The sequence below is a fragment of the Dendrobium catenatum genome, unplaced genomic scaffold (genome assembly GCF_001605985.2).
Source record: "Dendrobium catenatum unplaced genomic scaffold, ASM160598v2 fragScaff_scaffold_798, whole genome shotgun sequence".
NCBI classification, from domain to species: Eukaryota; Viridiplantae; Streptophyta; class Magnoliopsida; order Asparagales; family Orchidaceae; genus Dendrobium; species Dendrobium catenatum.
The window spans coordinates 435,366-449,984 of record NW_021319260.1 but is presented as its reverse complement, the minus strand read 5'-3'; the positions used below and the strand labels follow the sequence as shown (position 1 = coordinate 449,984).

The following is a 14,619-nucleotide window of genomic DNA, read 5'->3' as shown; positions in this document are numbered from 1 at the left end:
CATCAACATATATATAGGTTGCTCATAGCAACTCATCACCTGAGTGCCCCTGCGTTGTGCACCCGAGTGTCCCGATGCTATAAAGTTTGCTAGAAAAAAAGTCAGAGAGTAGAGCGCCACAACACTTTAGATTCAACGCCGCAGTACTATGTAGTGCCACAACGCTAGACAAATTTTTTTCTGAAGGGTGGCATTCCTTAATGTATGTTTACATTACTTTCATGTGATTTTTGAGTGAAAATGGTGCAAGAGATGAGAGAACCAAGAAGAGAGCGCAAGAGAAGAGAAATTTATACATATTTCTCCTAATTTTCATAATGATTTTTTTGATGTGATTTGGCTCCATAATTTTTTTATTCCATTTTAAATTTTTTCATGTTAAATCCGGATGTCCTTTTTCACTGCATTTCTATTTTCATTTTTGTTTCGCAACGCGTGGCTTACTTTCACATCCCCAACACTCATTGATCTAAGAAAGTCATCAATTCTAAAGTGATTATAGCATAATTTATGATAATCTATAATTGAAAGTTCAAATGCAAATTTATACAAAATATACTAAAAACGTATTCTTATTCTATGATAATTGGAATTTCACTTAAATAGTCTATTGATCTTGATCATCAAGCCATCAATTGATAATACAATCTTGTATTATAGCATTACATTTCTTTCTTAATGAATTGCATAATAATTGTACTGCTTTCTTCAAAGATCTCACTTTCAGAAACTTGATAACATCAATTATGTTTCAGGCTTATATATTAAAAATAGATTGTCCAATTTGGGTTACAAAGAGTAGCATATCTTTTTTTATGATTATGCTGTGAATAGCAACCTAAAGAAACAAATTCACAGAGGGTAGATTTGCTCATATTCCTGAAGCTTGGATGCCCATGATGAATATTCGAGCTTGATGAAGCTCTCCATCTGGTTTAACAGCATAGCATAACCTCCGGCGACACTTGCTGAAATAATATTTTTGACATAATGCAGCTCCGTGAATAAGATTAATGTTTTATTTGGTACAAAAATTTCTTGAATTAAAAATTTTATATTAAAAAATAATTTTAAAAAGCAGGAAGAAAGCTGTCTCAAACAAAGGCTTTGTTTGAGACGGCTTTCTTATTGCTTATGAAGCAGCTTTTTAGTACAAAAATAAAAAATTTTGTACTATAAAACTGCTTTAAGTAGTAAGAAAGCCTTTCCAAACGAAGCCAAAGTATAATTCTGCCTGCAAAGAAGAAGCTATAACAATATAGTAAAGAAAAAATAATGCAAATATTGCATAGACCTACATGGTTGCTAAGGCAGCTCCACAAGCTAAAACAGATAAACATATCTGCTGCTTAATCTTCTGAGGCAGTTGAGCCATTTCTACTGAGTGTTTGTATTATAGCCTCCAATACTTTGATTTCACCATCTTTCTTAGAAATCTCCTCTTGCTTTCTACGCAACTCCTCCATATGTAGCTCAAACACTTCTGAAATTGTAGAAAAACAAAATTATCTTCACCTCTATAATTCCAAAATCAGCGACTAACAGAAATTTTTAAAATAAAAGAATGTTGACAGACCTGTTTTCTGTTACAACCTAAGGAAAAAACAGCTTAAATCTTTATTAAAATTAAGGCTTCATTTGGGACGGCTTTTTCATTGCTTTCTAAAACGGAGTTTTAATACAAAAATAAAAAAATTTGTAATAAAACTCCGTTTTAGAAAGCAATAAAAAAGCCGTCCCAAACTAAGCCTAAATGGACAAATGAAAATTAACTTGCATATAAATATAATTCGCTAATACGAAGACCAAGGAGCTTATGTAGGGGAACTCATACCGTCAACTATTACATTACATTGTCTGCTGATGTCTGAGTACAGTAACTGCATATAAGTAGAATGAGACAATTACAACAATATTCTTAGTCATAGATCAGTGGCTAAGCTGTAGGAATCTTGCAGGCGGAGGTGGCGACAGTGGCAGGTGAGCTGCAGCAGAGAAATCATGTGGAATAGTGGAGCTATTGAAAAAAGGAACATACCGTCAACTTGTTTTTGAGAAGAGTGAACCGAGGAGTAGGCAATGCTTTGGTGAAGATATCTGCTAGTTGATCTTTGATGGAAATATGATGAAGAACAATAATTTTGGGGTTAATGTTTTCTCGAATGAAATGGTGATCGATTTCAATGTGTTTGTTCGAGAATGAAAAATAGGATTACTTGCAATAGAAATAGCTGCAAATTATCACAAAAATAGTGAAGTAGTGTTGAGGGAGAGAGAGAAGTCTTGACAGAGGCGATGAAGCCAGATGAGATCGATTGTGGCAGCAACTAGAGAGTTGTGTTCAACTTCTGTAAATGATCGAGCTACCGTATTTTGTTTTTTTATACATCATGAGAGAAGAGTATTGCTAAGAAAAATGTAGCAGCCTTTAGTAGACTTGTGATCATTGATTTCACCAGCTCAATCTGAATCTGAAAAAGCTGAAAGCTGAAGTTTCCCACGTTAAATGAGTAAGCCATAAGTACCTGTACCTTTTAGATAACGAAGGATGTGCTTATGCAGCAGAAAATGACAGTTAAGGGGATTGTGCATATGCTGACAGATTTTGTTTACAGCAAAAGTAATGTCCGGGCGAGTCAATGTAATGTATTGTAGGGAGCCTGCTAATTGCCAAAAATAAGCAGGGTCTGAAAAAGAAATTTGCAATTCAGCTGGTGTAGATGATTTAGAAGGAAGTGGATTGGAGAGAAACTTGCAAGATGACGTGCCAACTTTATGGAGAAGCTCTTGGATGTATGTTTGCTGAGATAGGCTGCACCTAAAAGATGTTAATGTGACATCAATGCCAAGGAATCGTGTAAGGGAGGTGAGTTCTCATGTTGAAGCATTGGTGAAGTTCGCTGGGAAGAGACGAAATGAAAGGTTGATCATTTCCAGTAATAAGAATATCATCCACATAGATTAATAAATAAGCCCGAATGTGCTGTCAATGATATATCATAAGAGAGGCATTGGTGGAGCTGCTGTTAAAACCTGTTGATTTAGATAATTTGAGAGGATAGCAAACCACTGACGAAAAGCTTGCTTGAGGCCACGGGGATCCTTCTTTAATAGACAAACATGGTGTGGTTCTTTAATAGGCAAATATGGTGTGGGTGTTGAGGGTCTTCAAAGGCTTGTGGTAGAGATATGAATACAATTTCGTTTAAGGTTACATGAAGAAATGCATTGGCCATATATAATTGAAGAATAGGCTAGTTAAAATTTAGTGCAGCAGTAAGGAAGAGGTGTATAGTTGGTGATTTGGCAACTGGATTGAAGGTTTCAACATATTCTATGCCATATTCTTGCTTATAGTTTTGCACAACTAATCTTGCTTTGTACCTAGCAATGGAGTCATCGAAATAGTATTGAATATTAAAGATCTATTTGTAACTTATGACATTTTGATTGGGATGAAGTACTAATGTGCAGGTACCTTGAGATTGGAGAGCATGGAATTCGGTAGAGAGGGTTTGATGGTTGAACTGTATCACGTGGGAGTAGTGGAAAGAGTACGACTGAGATCAAGGATTTGGTGGGGTTTTAAGTGGCATGGGATGACGATTGATTGGAGTAGTGTGAGGAGGTGGGGGAAGAATTTGAGGAATTTGAAGATGGTGAATGCGACATATTTTGTGGAGGTAGAGGGTAAGAACGAAGGAAGAAAGGTAGTTGGTTGAATTGTTGGAGAAGGTGGAGGTGAAATGGCTGGAGTTAGTGTAAAAGTAATTGGAGCAGGATTTGGTACGAAAGTAGGAGCTAGTGAGGTGATTGTTGGAGTATAAAACTCGTTAAATTGAACTTGGCGGAAGATGATGATTTTGCCAGTAAAAGATTATAGCATTTATATTCTTTTTGAAATATGGCATAGCCAAGGAAAATGCAAGGAGTGGAACGGGAGGCAAGTTTGTGTGGAGAGTATGGACAAAATCAGGGATAGCAACGACAGCCAAAAACGCAAAGATGAGTGTAGGTTAGAAGTTTGTTATGTAGAAGTTGGCAAGTGAAAGATAAGAGGTGGTGGGGGAAGGCAATTAATTTATGAGGTAGACAGTGGTAAGTAAGGTTTCAACCCAAAAGTGAGCTGGTAATTGGGCTTCAATTAGCAAGGCACGAACGATTTCAAGCAAATGGCGGCGTTTGCGTTCGACATTGTCGTTTTGTTGTGGGGTATAGGGACAATTATATTGGTGGTGAATGCCATGTTGAATTAAGTAACGAGTGAGTGAGTTGTTTAGAAACTGACTCCTATCTGTTCGAAGAGTGCAAATTGGTTTGTTAAATTATTTTTCAACAATAGTTTTGAAGAGTATGAATTTATTTGTAGTATCATATTTGTGTTGCATAGGATAGAGCCATATATATCTGGTAAAATCATCAATAAATAATACATAAAATCTAAAACCATATGTGGAATTAATTTGTGATGGACCCCAAACATCAACATATATAAGTTGAAGTGGAGAAGAAGTAACATTAATTGATTCATTAAATGGAAGTCTATGGCTCTTAGCAAGAGCACATGAATTACAAACATGAGTAGTAGTAGTAGAAGGAATACATAAAGCATGAAATTTTTTTGCTATTGTACTTAAGGTGGAAAGACTTGGATGACCCAATGATGCCAGAGGGCTATGGAGAATGAAATGGAGGAGCGCAATTGTTGGAATGGATTTGGGAATGGGGTAAAGACCATTATGGCAGGGATCACAAAGAGTTATGTTGTTGTTCTGCTGATCCTTGATGATGTAACCAGAATTGTCAAAGGAAATGGGGCAATTATTGTCAGCAAAAAGCTTGGAAATGGAGAGTAAATTGTGGGAGAGTTTGGGAGCATGAAGTAGAGGAGTTATGGAAAGCATACATGAAAATCTTGGAAGAAGACCTTTTTCGGAGTGGAGTATGGGCAGAAAAGTTCCAATGCCAACAAGTACCTGATCTGAGCTCTGGTATGGAGAAGGCTATTGAATTGAATGAAATTCTGAAGTCAGATGTGCAGTAGCTCCGTTGTCTAAGTACCAACCAGGAGTGATCAACAACAAAAGCATGAGCAGAATTAGAGGTTGGTTGGGTGAAACTTAGATCTCTTCAATGCCAACAATCAAAAGCAGAATGGTTGCGTTTACGACAAATTTGGCAAACTAGAGAAGATTTCAGGATATCGCCCCTTGGAGGAACCAGAGAGAAAATTTTTTTGGAATGAGGAGCGTCCAAGATCGCAAGCAAGTGAGAATCGACAGCGGCTTTGAATACGTGTGGAAGAAAGAGCATGTTGATAATCAGGAGCTGGAGTAAAATTAGAAACATATAGTTCTTTGGCTACTTCAGTTGCTAGATTCACCTCTTCACAACACAGAAGAGAGTATAGGTTGTCGAGACCAATTGGAGAGAGCTTAGCACCTATAGAAGTCTTGAAGCTCTGGTAGTTCGCTGCTAGACCATTTAATATATATAGAATAATATCCTCGATATCCATGGAACCTTCGGCTACAACAATTTTATCAACAATGCATTTTACATTGGAAAGGTAATCAGTCATAAACTGATTTTTCATGGTAAGTGAGTGAAGTTCAATTTTGAGCTGGATGGCACTTGTTCGATATGTGGATTGTAGGTGGTGCTCAAGTGTAATCCAAATGGAATGGCATGTTTCTAAGTTAAGAATGTATGGAAGAATAGATGCAAAGATAGTGGAGTATAGTGCAGCAACCAAGTTCTAATCTACTAGTAACCAGAGAGAGACTGAGAGTTCAGCTATCTTGTGTCGGAGATGGTATGTTTGGACAGTCAAGTGGTAGTCGCTTTCATGTAACCTTCAAATCCATTTGCAGTGAATAATTTGTTGATTTGTGAATGCCAAGTGGGATAATTTTCAGCAATAAGTTGAATGTGCACTATATTTTGATATTTGACTTAAGAAACTTGAGCTGAGTGGGAATGAGAATGTCATTGAGCTTGACAACAGTAGAATCCATGGAAATGAAGAAGAAATGGTGAGCTAAAAAAAAAAGTAGTTAAGTTTATAGTCCGATGACTGATGGCTCTGATATCGTGATGAAATAAGCTTAATGAATAAAGACAGAGTGGATGGAAGGATAGAAGTTGTAATGTATTTTTTGAATCAAGACTATTACATTACGTTGCCTGCTGCGTCTGAGCACAGAAAATGCATACTTCTATAAGTGGTAAGAGAAAATTACAACAATATACTTAGTTAATTATAGAACAATGACTAAGATGTAATTAGCATGAATCTTGTAGGTAGAGTAGCGACAATGGTTGGTCAGCTGCGACAGAGAAATCATGTTGAATAGCGGAGCTATGGAGAAGATGATGAGTCATTTGTGCTTTCAATTACCAGTAACACTGTTGACAAATAAATGATCTTAGCATTCTGTACTCTAGCTACAACAACAAATTCAATGACCTCACCTTTACCATCAAACACGTCATGGCCTTGACCTCCTATACTTTTGTACGCTCGATGACCTCATCTTCCTTGGTGAAATCACATCATGGCTTTCATACTCCTGGCGTGATTTGTCCGCAATGGCACCCTTGACAACCTATTCTTTGTAAGCAAATTCATGCCACGCATTGAGGCTTCATCCTTAGCGATACCCTCAAAAACCACATCTTCACGGGCTAAATGATGGAGCTTGGTCATGGGTTAAATTGGAGTGAGATGGTGATGACTTGTTGCAAATAGAGTGGAGAGGTTATTGTGAATATTTGGGAGGAATTGTGAGTAGCTAAAAAAGGATAATGATGAAATTATAGGATTGACCGAAAATAGTTTGGCTTGGAAAAGTACTGAGGGAAGAGGGTAGATAGCGCTAGGCCAAGGCTTGTTTAGGATTTGGCTAAGAGAGGAAAAGGTAGACAAGGTAACGGTGAAAGTTGTGAAGAATTATGGAAGGGTTTGAAGGTGGAGGGAATGAAAGTGGTGGTTTGGGAAAGATGAAACATGAGAGCCATATATTCCAGGGTTTGGAATGGGAGTGAGTGAGTCTAGAGTTTACAAAGGAGCATGGAAATGGTGTTTGAGAGGAGACGGATGCGCCAAACCTGAGACTATGTAACAAGGACTTCCAGAAAGTGCAAAAAAAGAGTGTTCATCTCTGTTATTTCTTATGAAAGATAAAGTGAGGATGCACGTGATGATTACGGAGATTTGGAAGAAACAAAACAAAATAAAATTTTAGGAGGTAAACAAAAATAACTAAAACTCAATCTTTCCCAAAAGATTAAGGTTGGTAACAAGCAAGCCAGGGAACTTCCAACCAAAAGAATTAAGCCACCAAGAGGATGAACAAATGGAGGAAAAGGGGGCATTGTTGCCTTGAATTGTTGACTTTGGTTGCATGTGATATGAACTTCCTTCTATTCGTCTTCCATGGGGAGATCAGCCTTGGTCATCCATTGCATGAAAAATTCACTGTTGGGCCATGCATCAGCTCTTTGGTTCGTTTTCATGAAAAATAAGCATTCCTTTTGCATGAGCTCGATCACCTTTTGATGATCAATAAACTACATTTAATTAACTACAAATCTACTTTAGAAATCTTAATATTAAAACATGTAATAAACTTCCAAATTATAATATTATCATTACAATAATCATAGAAATAGAAAACAATGACAAAATTTAACTGCTACATCACAAAGTCATGACCCGTTTCTATTAGGAAATAAACCAAATGTAATTAAGTAATATTGATAATGAGCTGGGATTATATTATTGGTCAGCTAGTTATTTCTCCTGTATAGGCTTGTCTATATATAGGTTCTACTGGCTCTGTAATGAAGACATACGAAATCCAAATTCTCTTTCTCTGTCTCTCTGTTTTGTGTCAAGAACCGTAAGGTTCAGCTCAAGAACCCAAGGGGTCTACAGGTTCTACATGGTATCAGTCAGTTCGTTCCTTCCGGGCATCAATAGCGACCTCATCCGCCTCTCCCATTGAAGATTCCGACGTCACCACACCGCGCGATCCTTCGGCTCTTTCTTCCATCTTGAAATCCGTCATCTCCAACCTCAAATCAATCGTGCAGATCCAACTCACACCAGAGAACTATTCTATTTGGAGATCACAAATCTCTAAGGTTCTTCGGGCAAATGGGTTTGAATCTTTTCTGCACTCTCCTTCTTCTCAAACCCCACCTCTTCTTCCTCATACCGATGATTCTACATCGCAAAATCACGCTCCGTCCACCTGGTTACTCACCGACCAGAACTTAGCCGCTGCCATTTGCTCCACTATCTCCTCTCCGATCTTGCCCTATATCATTCACCTCGATTCCACATTTGAAATCTGGCAAACCCTTGAAACCCGGTTTCAATCAACCAACCGGTCTAAGGTCATTCAACTAAAGAATGCCCTACATCACATTTCACTCAAGAATTCAACCATTACTCAATACCTTTTAGATATCAAATCTCTTGTAGATCAAATTGTTGCTGCCGGTTCCACTCTGGATACCGAAGACATCGTTCTTCATATTCTTAATGGGCTCCCTCCTCCTTATCAATCCTTTAAGACCTCCATTCGCACTATGTTATCTCCCATCAGTCTTGACAACTTGTACGCCCTTCTTCTTAGTGAAGAGATAAATCTTGCTTCCGATGTCGCTCGGACCATCTCTGTCGATCAAAACACGGCGTTATTCTCAAGCCGTGGCCGCGGACGACAATCCAAGGGGCGCTCCTCCGCCAACTCATCAAGATCCTCCTCCACCCCGAGCATTACTTGCCAAATTTGCCAAAAAAGGGGTCATTCAGCGAACTCATGCTGGCACTGCCTTAACCTGCAGTATGTTCCTCCGTCGCAGAACCAGTCCAATACCGCCCTGCTTGCTGGAAATTCAAGATCCACTGAAGAATGATATCTTGATTTAGGCGCGTCGTCTCACCTCACCAATTCTCTAGAGAATTTAACAATCTCTCAATCATACCGAGGTTCAGACGGAGTAACCATCGGTGACGATAGTTCAGTCGGTATAGCTCATTCCGGTTCAGGTGTTCTTCCAACACCTGCTCGTAAGTTAGTTCTATCTAATATTTTACATACCCCATCCCTTCAATATAATCTCATTTCTATTTCGCAACTCACAAAAGATAACAATCTCTCTATCACCTTCACTCCTAATGGTTTTGTTTTGAAGGACTTACAGACTCAGGAGACACTTCTTCAAGGTCCGTGTATTCAAGGTCTCTATCCGATCAATCCCATAACTGATTGCAAGCCTCAGCATCAAGCGAACGCAGCCGCATCAGCACCTTTGTTCTCCTGGCATAATCGGCTAGGACACCCGAATAAAAGAACTTTACATACTATAGCTCTTTCTAATCCTTCATTACATATAAACAATACTAGTCTTGTTTGTCATTCTTGTAATACGTCCAAGACTCACAAGATTCCGTTCGAAAGATCTTCTTGTCGAACAAAATCTGTGTTAGATTTGATACATACGGACGTCTGGGGTCCTGCACCTGTTGTTTCATCTAATGGTTTTCTTTACTACGTACTCTTCGTAGACGATTTTACTAGATTTACTTGGCTTTTTCTGATACGTTTTAAGTCTGATGTTACTCCTCTTTTTATTGATTTCAAGATCATATTAAGAAACTCACCTCCAAGCAAATAAAATGCATTCGTACTGATGGCGGAGGTGAATATCTCAATCATTCGTTTACTACTTTTCTTAAAACGCATGGCACAAGTCATCAGATTTCGTGTCCGTATACGCTTGAGCAAAACGGCATCGCCGAACGCAAGCACCGGCATATAATTGAAACATCAAGATCATTTCTATCTACAGCTAACGTCCCTTACCTTTATTGGCCCGACGACGTCCTCACTTCAGCGTACTTAATTAACCGGATGCCTTCTCCCACTACTCAGAACAAATCGCCTTTCGAATTACTTTACAAAATCAAACCGCAATACACTCATATACGTACTTTTGGTTGTGCGTGTTTTCCTTTAATACCACCTCATGATCTCCATAAATTGCAACTCAAAACAAAGTCATGTGTGTTCATAGGTTATTCTGATAAATATAAAAGCTAAAGTGTTTCGACATTTCTACCTCCAAAGTCACTATTTCTAGGAATTTAACGTTTGATGAACAACATTTCCCTTTCTTGGTTCCTTTTAGCGCATCCTCTCAGAATATCAACCCAACTCCGCCAGCACTACTGATCCCTCATTCGGTGCATCAACAACAGCAGCACAATCAACCTGTCAAGTACCATCCTTCACCAATTATTTGTGCATCTCTAGAGCCGCCCATAGCTGACAATGATCCTCACAGCTCTCCCATTCCCAGCTGCAAACCCGTTACCATCTGCAATTTTGATAAAGAACAACCTGCTCTCCCTATGAACAAACATTCCATGGTGACCCGCAGCAAAACAGGTTCTACAAAACCAACACTTCGGTTCAATCTTTTTCACAAGAACCAGACTCCAGAACCGGCTCTTGATCCCTCTTGTTACATGGATGCAGTCAAAAAGTTTGAATGGCGTAACGCAATGGTGGAAGAGTTTCTAGCCCTGCAAAAACAGGGTACGTGGACGCTTGTACCTTCACCAGACTCAGGTGTACTAGGCTGTAAATGGACCTATCGTACCAAGCATCACGCCGACGGATCAATCGCCAAGTACAAAGCTCGTATAGTAGTTTTAGGCAATAACCAAGAATTTGGCACAGATTATACCGAAACGTTTAGTCCCGTTGCTAAATTGCATATTATCCGCATTTTACTTGCTATCGCTATACAGAATGATTGGCAGGTTCAGCAGCTAGACCTAGCAAACGCCTTCTTGCATGGACAACTTCAAGAAACCGTCTACATGAAGCAACCACGTGGTTTCGAGGATCCAACGCATTCGGACTATGTGTGTCGGCTACACAAAACTCTATACGGCCTCAAACAAGCTCCACGCCAATGGTATAATATTTTCACGGAACAACTTCTTCTTCTTGGCTTCATAAACAGTAAATCTGATCCCTCTTTGTTTATACTCAATCAAGCTACATTTCAAATATTTTTACTTATTTATGTCGACGATATTTTAATTACCGATAATAACCCATCTTTGATTACTGAGATTGTGACACACCTAAGCTCAAGATTCACTATCAAACTTCTTGGGGAGGTACACAATTTTTGGGGTATTCAAATATCTCGGCACAATCAGCAGTTCTTTTTATCTCAGAAGCAATATGCCCTATCGATCCTTCAACAAGCTCAACTCCAATAATGCAATCCCATCGTCAACCCCTCCTGCACAAAGCTTCCAAAAGATTTCCAACAAGAAGCCTTGCTCTCGGATCCAACGCTATACAGAAAGCTCACGGGATCTTTACAATATTTAACAATTACTCGTCCCGATATTTCCTACAACGTCAATACCTTATCCCAACACATGCAAAATCCTTTACCGCAACACGTTTTTCTTCTCAAACGGCTTCTTCGTTACATCAAAGGTACGTTGGAGTTCGGTTTACCTATTTCAAAATCTAATTTAGAACTTACTTCCTTTTCAGATGCCGATTGGGTCGAGGATCCAATGACTCGCAAGTCTACCACCGGTTTCTGCTCCTTTTTAGGCGACAATTTGATCTCTTGGACGGTAAAGAAGCAACACACAGTCACCCGCTCATCCACGGAGTCAGAATATCGAGCCCTCGCCGCACTTACTGCCGACGTTATCTGGCTTCGCAAAATTCTGGATGAATTCGGCATACCTCAAACTACACCGACCAATATATTTTGTGATAACATGTCGGCGATTGCCCTCGCAAACAACCCGGTATTCCATGCTAGGATGAAGCATATAGAGATAGATCAAAAGTTCATCCGGGATCACATTCTACACAACAACATTCATATTCTACCTATCAACACTATTGATCAAACTGCTGACATTTTCACTAAGTCCTTATCTACACCGCGGTTCCACGCTCTCAGGCTCAAACTAACGGTTATCCATAACCCATTAGTTTGCGGGGGAATATTAGGAAATAAACCAAATGTAATTAAGTAATATTGATAATGAGCTGGCATTATATTATTGGTCAGCTAGTTATTTCTCCTGTATAGGCTTGTCTATATATAGGTTCTACTGGCTCTGTAATGAAGACATACGAGATACAAATTCTCTTTCTCTGTCTCTCTGTTCTGTGTCAAGAACCGTAAGGTTCAGCTCAAGAACCCAAGGGGTCTACAAGTTCTACAGTTTCTACCAGTGTCGTGCATCGTTGCAAATGGGTTTTAATGCATAAATTTCATATAGAGGCAAAGGTATTTCAAAACTGTCTTTTGCAGATGGCGAGACATGGCTTTTAGGAAAGCTAAAGATGCCAAAAGCGTTGTTAGGTTCAACTCATCAATAATAATAAAAAAAGAAGTACGCTGACATATATAACTTTGGCATGGCAACTAAATAGCCTCCATGGAGAGTGGCAACGTTGATCCATGCCAACCCAACTGACCAAGAAAGTTCAGGTTGGGCAATCTTGTAGCCATGATTCATTTAAGAAAAATTGAATTTGCTAGATTATGTATAAGGTATTCCAAGAAGAACATTTGCAGCTATAATAGTATCTACATTAAAATTGTGAAAGAAAGCAAATAGGCATGCATCCATTATGACTATTAAAAACGAATTTTAAGTTACATTAAACTTTCCTATAAATAAGCATCATGCCGAAACACTACTTAGCTAATCAAATACTTTATGCAATTCATAATCAATTCAACCCAAGTATGATTATCAGAAGAAGTAATTTTACTTCCAGAGTGAAATAATTTCTAAATTTATGGCCTATTCATCAAAATAAAAAATTTGATTCCCTGAAATAAATGTTTAAATAAAAAGAATGATAAAAAGAAGCATTTCTAATATTTCTATCAAACATCATGAAGTGAACCTGAAGGAGCCAAATTCAGAATATTATAGCACATATGGAATGTAGCAAAAAGTGACATAAATGGGCGTACATACTTGTAGTGTTCTCCAGTTCTTTAGCAACATCCTGGGCACGCAGTTCAGCAGCTCGCTGTGCTGCCTCAGCTTGTCGTTTCTCCGAACGAGCACGAGCTGCTGCTGCGATTGAAGCATCTAATTCTCGTTCCAACGTCCCTACCCTCTGTTCTAGAGCCTGCTCAAAATTACGAGTAGAGAAGATGTCATCATAACTGAACCAAATATATTTAGTAATTGATGGTTTGATGGATGCATAGAAGTACATTAATCATAAAGAGATGGACCTTCAGAAAGAACATGAGTCTTCAATCAAAATTGTTGATGAATTTGATGGCCTTTGACTAGATTTTTTACTTATATTCGGTCAATGTTCACACCAATAATAAGTGATTTGATTAAGTCGAGTTAGTTCTTAGCATTTGACTTGATAGTTTAAAAACCAAGCATAACAAAGTCTCAGTTCTATCATTTTCTGCTCGTCTGCACTTTACAACCCTTGGCTGGACAATCTAAACACCACTTATAAAGGAATTCAGAAGAATTTAAAAGCTTTAGAAAAATCTCATTCCCAATCAACCCTTGATTCTTGATTCGATAAAAGCATGTCATGCTTCATACAGTACAAAATTGATTTAAATAAATCAATCCTAAGTTTTTAAATTAGTGATATAATGACCCGCTTATGTGCTTCATACACTGCGCAATGGATCATAAGACATCGAAAGCGTGAACCCTAAAAATCAGCATCCGCGATCGGGCTCATTGTTTTCCAATAAAAGAATAAATCGAATAAAGGAGTGGACAGAAAGAGTGACGGATTCAGGCCTTGATGTTTCTGGCCTGTTCGGCAATAAGGGAAGCCTTGGAGAAGGTGTCATCGTCGACGAACACGGCCTTCTTTGCCAGGATCTTCTGCAGGGAGTCTAAGTTCGCACTCATCTCTGATAGATTGACAATAGCTGCCTTCCACCTCTCGCCACCAGCCTTCTCCTTCTCCTTCTCCGCCATGGCTCCCCTTTCTTCTCCCAGATGAAACATGTGCCACATATATTAATTCCCTCACCTCCTGCAACCCGATTCTCAGATCATTTTGACAAAAAGCTTTCAAATCATTTATTCGGGTAATAAAATTTGATTAAAGATTAATAGTTTTAAGTAATAAAATTCTTTTCGATTCTAATTATATTAATTAATTAATTATTAATACAATTTAATATCACAATTAATCATTAAATAATAATTTATATACTAAATTAAATATAATATATTTTATTAAATTAAATTATATACAAATAATATTAATTTGTTCAAATTAATATTTTTAGTTAATTAATATAGATTAACTAAATTTTTTAATACATTTTATTTAATTAATAGAAGTTATGCTCCTTGTCCCCAAATTTTGCAAACCTTTCATGACAAAAGTTCTTGAATGTCTCGTTCGGCCAGTCATAGGACGTAGCTCTACGTTCGGCCGCCAATAGAATCGCACCACGCGTTCTCACTATTTACCGCGCGCCACGACAACCCGACCCAGAACGGAACCAGAATGGCTTGGTATTTCTCAATTTTGCTAGGTA

At 38.3% G+C, this 14,619-nt stretch overlaps 1 protein-coding gene across 3 annotated transcripts; it reads right to left on the bottom strand.

Moving 5' to 3' along the window:
• Window positions 1-731: 731 nt before the first annotated feature.
• LOC110114432 lies at window positions 732-14,124 on the bottom strand. Of its 3 annotated transcripts, none has more exons than XR_002305239.2 (4): window positions 13,865-14,124; window positions 13,058-13,214; window positions 1,299-1,483; window positions 732-968 (listed from the first exon to the last, which is right to left on the bottom strand). XR_002305239.2 is itself a non-coding variant. In XM_020847310.2 (3 exons), the coding sequence occupies exons 1-3, from the start codon at window positions 14,084-14,086 to the stop codon at window positions 1,350-1,352; spliced, it is 513 nt and encodes a 170-aa protein (XP_020702969.1). In that variant the 5' UTR covers window positions 14,087-14,124; the 3' UTR covers window positions 1,185-1,349. The 3 variants fall into 3 exon arrangements, 1 of the variants encoding a protein (XP_020702969.1); XR_003701418.1 differs by lacking the exon at window positions 732-968 and adding an exon at window positions 1,217-1,234; XM_020847310.2 differs by lacking the exon at window positions 732-968 and having other exon boundaries at window positions 1,185-1,483.
• Between the last annotated feature and the right edge of the window lie 495 nt (window positions 14,125-14,619).

What these genes read in the sequence shown, in the direction of transcription:
- LOC110114432 (XM_020847310.2), bottom strand. Translation starts at nt 14,086, where the DNA reads ATGTGGCACATGTTTCATCTGGGAGAAGAAAGGGGAGCCATGGCGGAG. An exon ending in AACAGGCCAGAAACATCAAG is followed by an intron (nt 13,215 to 13,864) that starts GCCTGAATCCGT and finishes AATTTTGAGCAG; the next exon opens with GCTCTAGAACAGAGGGTAGG. An exon ending in AGAACTGGAGAACACTACAA is followed by an intron (nt 1,484 to 13,057) that starts GTATGTACGCCC and finishes CTACAATTTCAG; the next exon opens with AAGTGTTTGAGCTACATATG.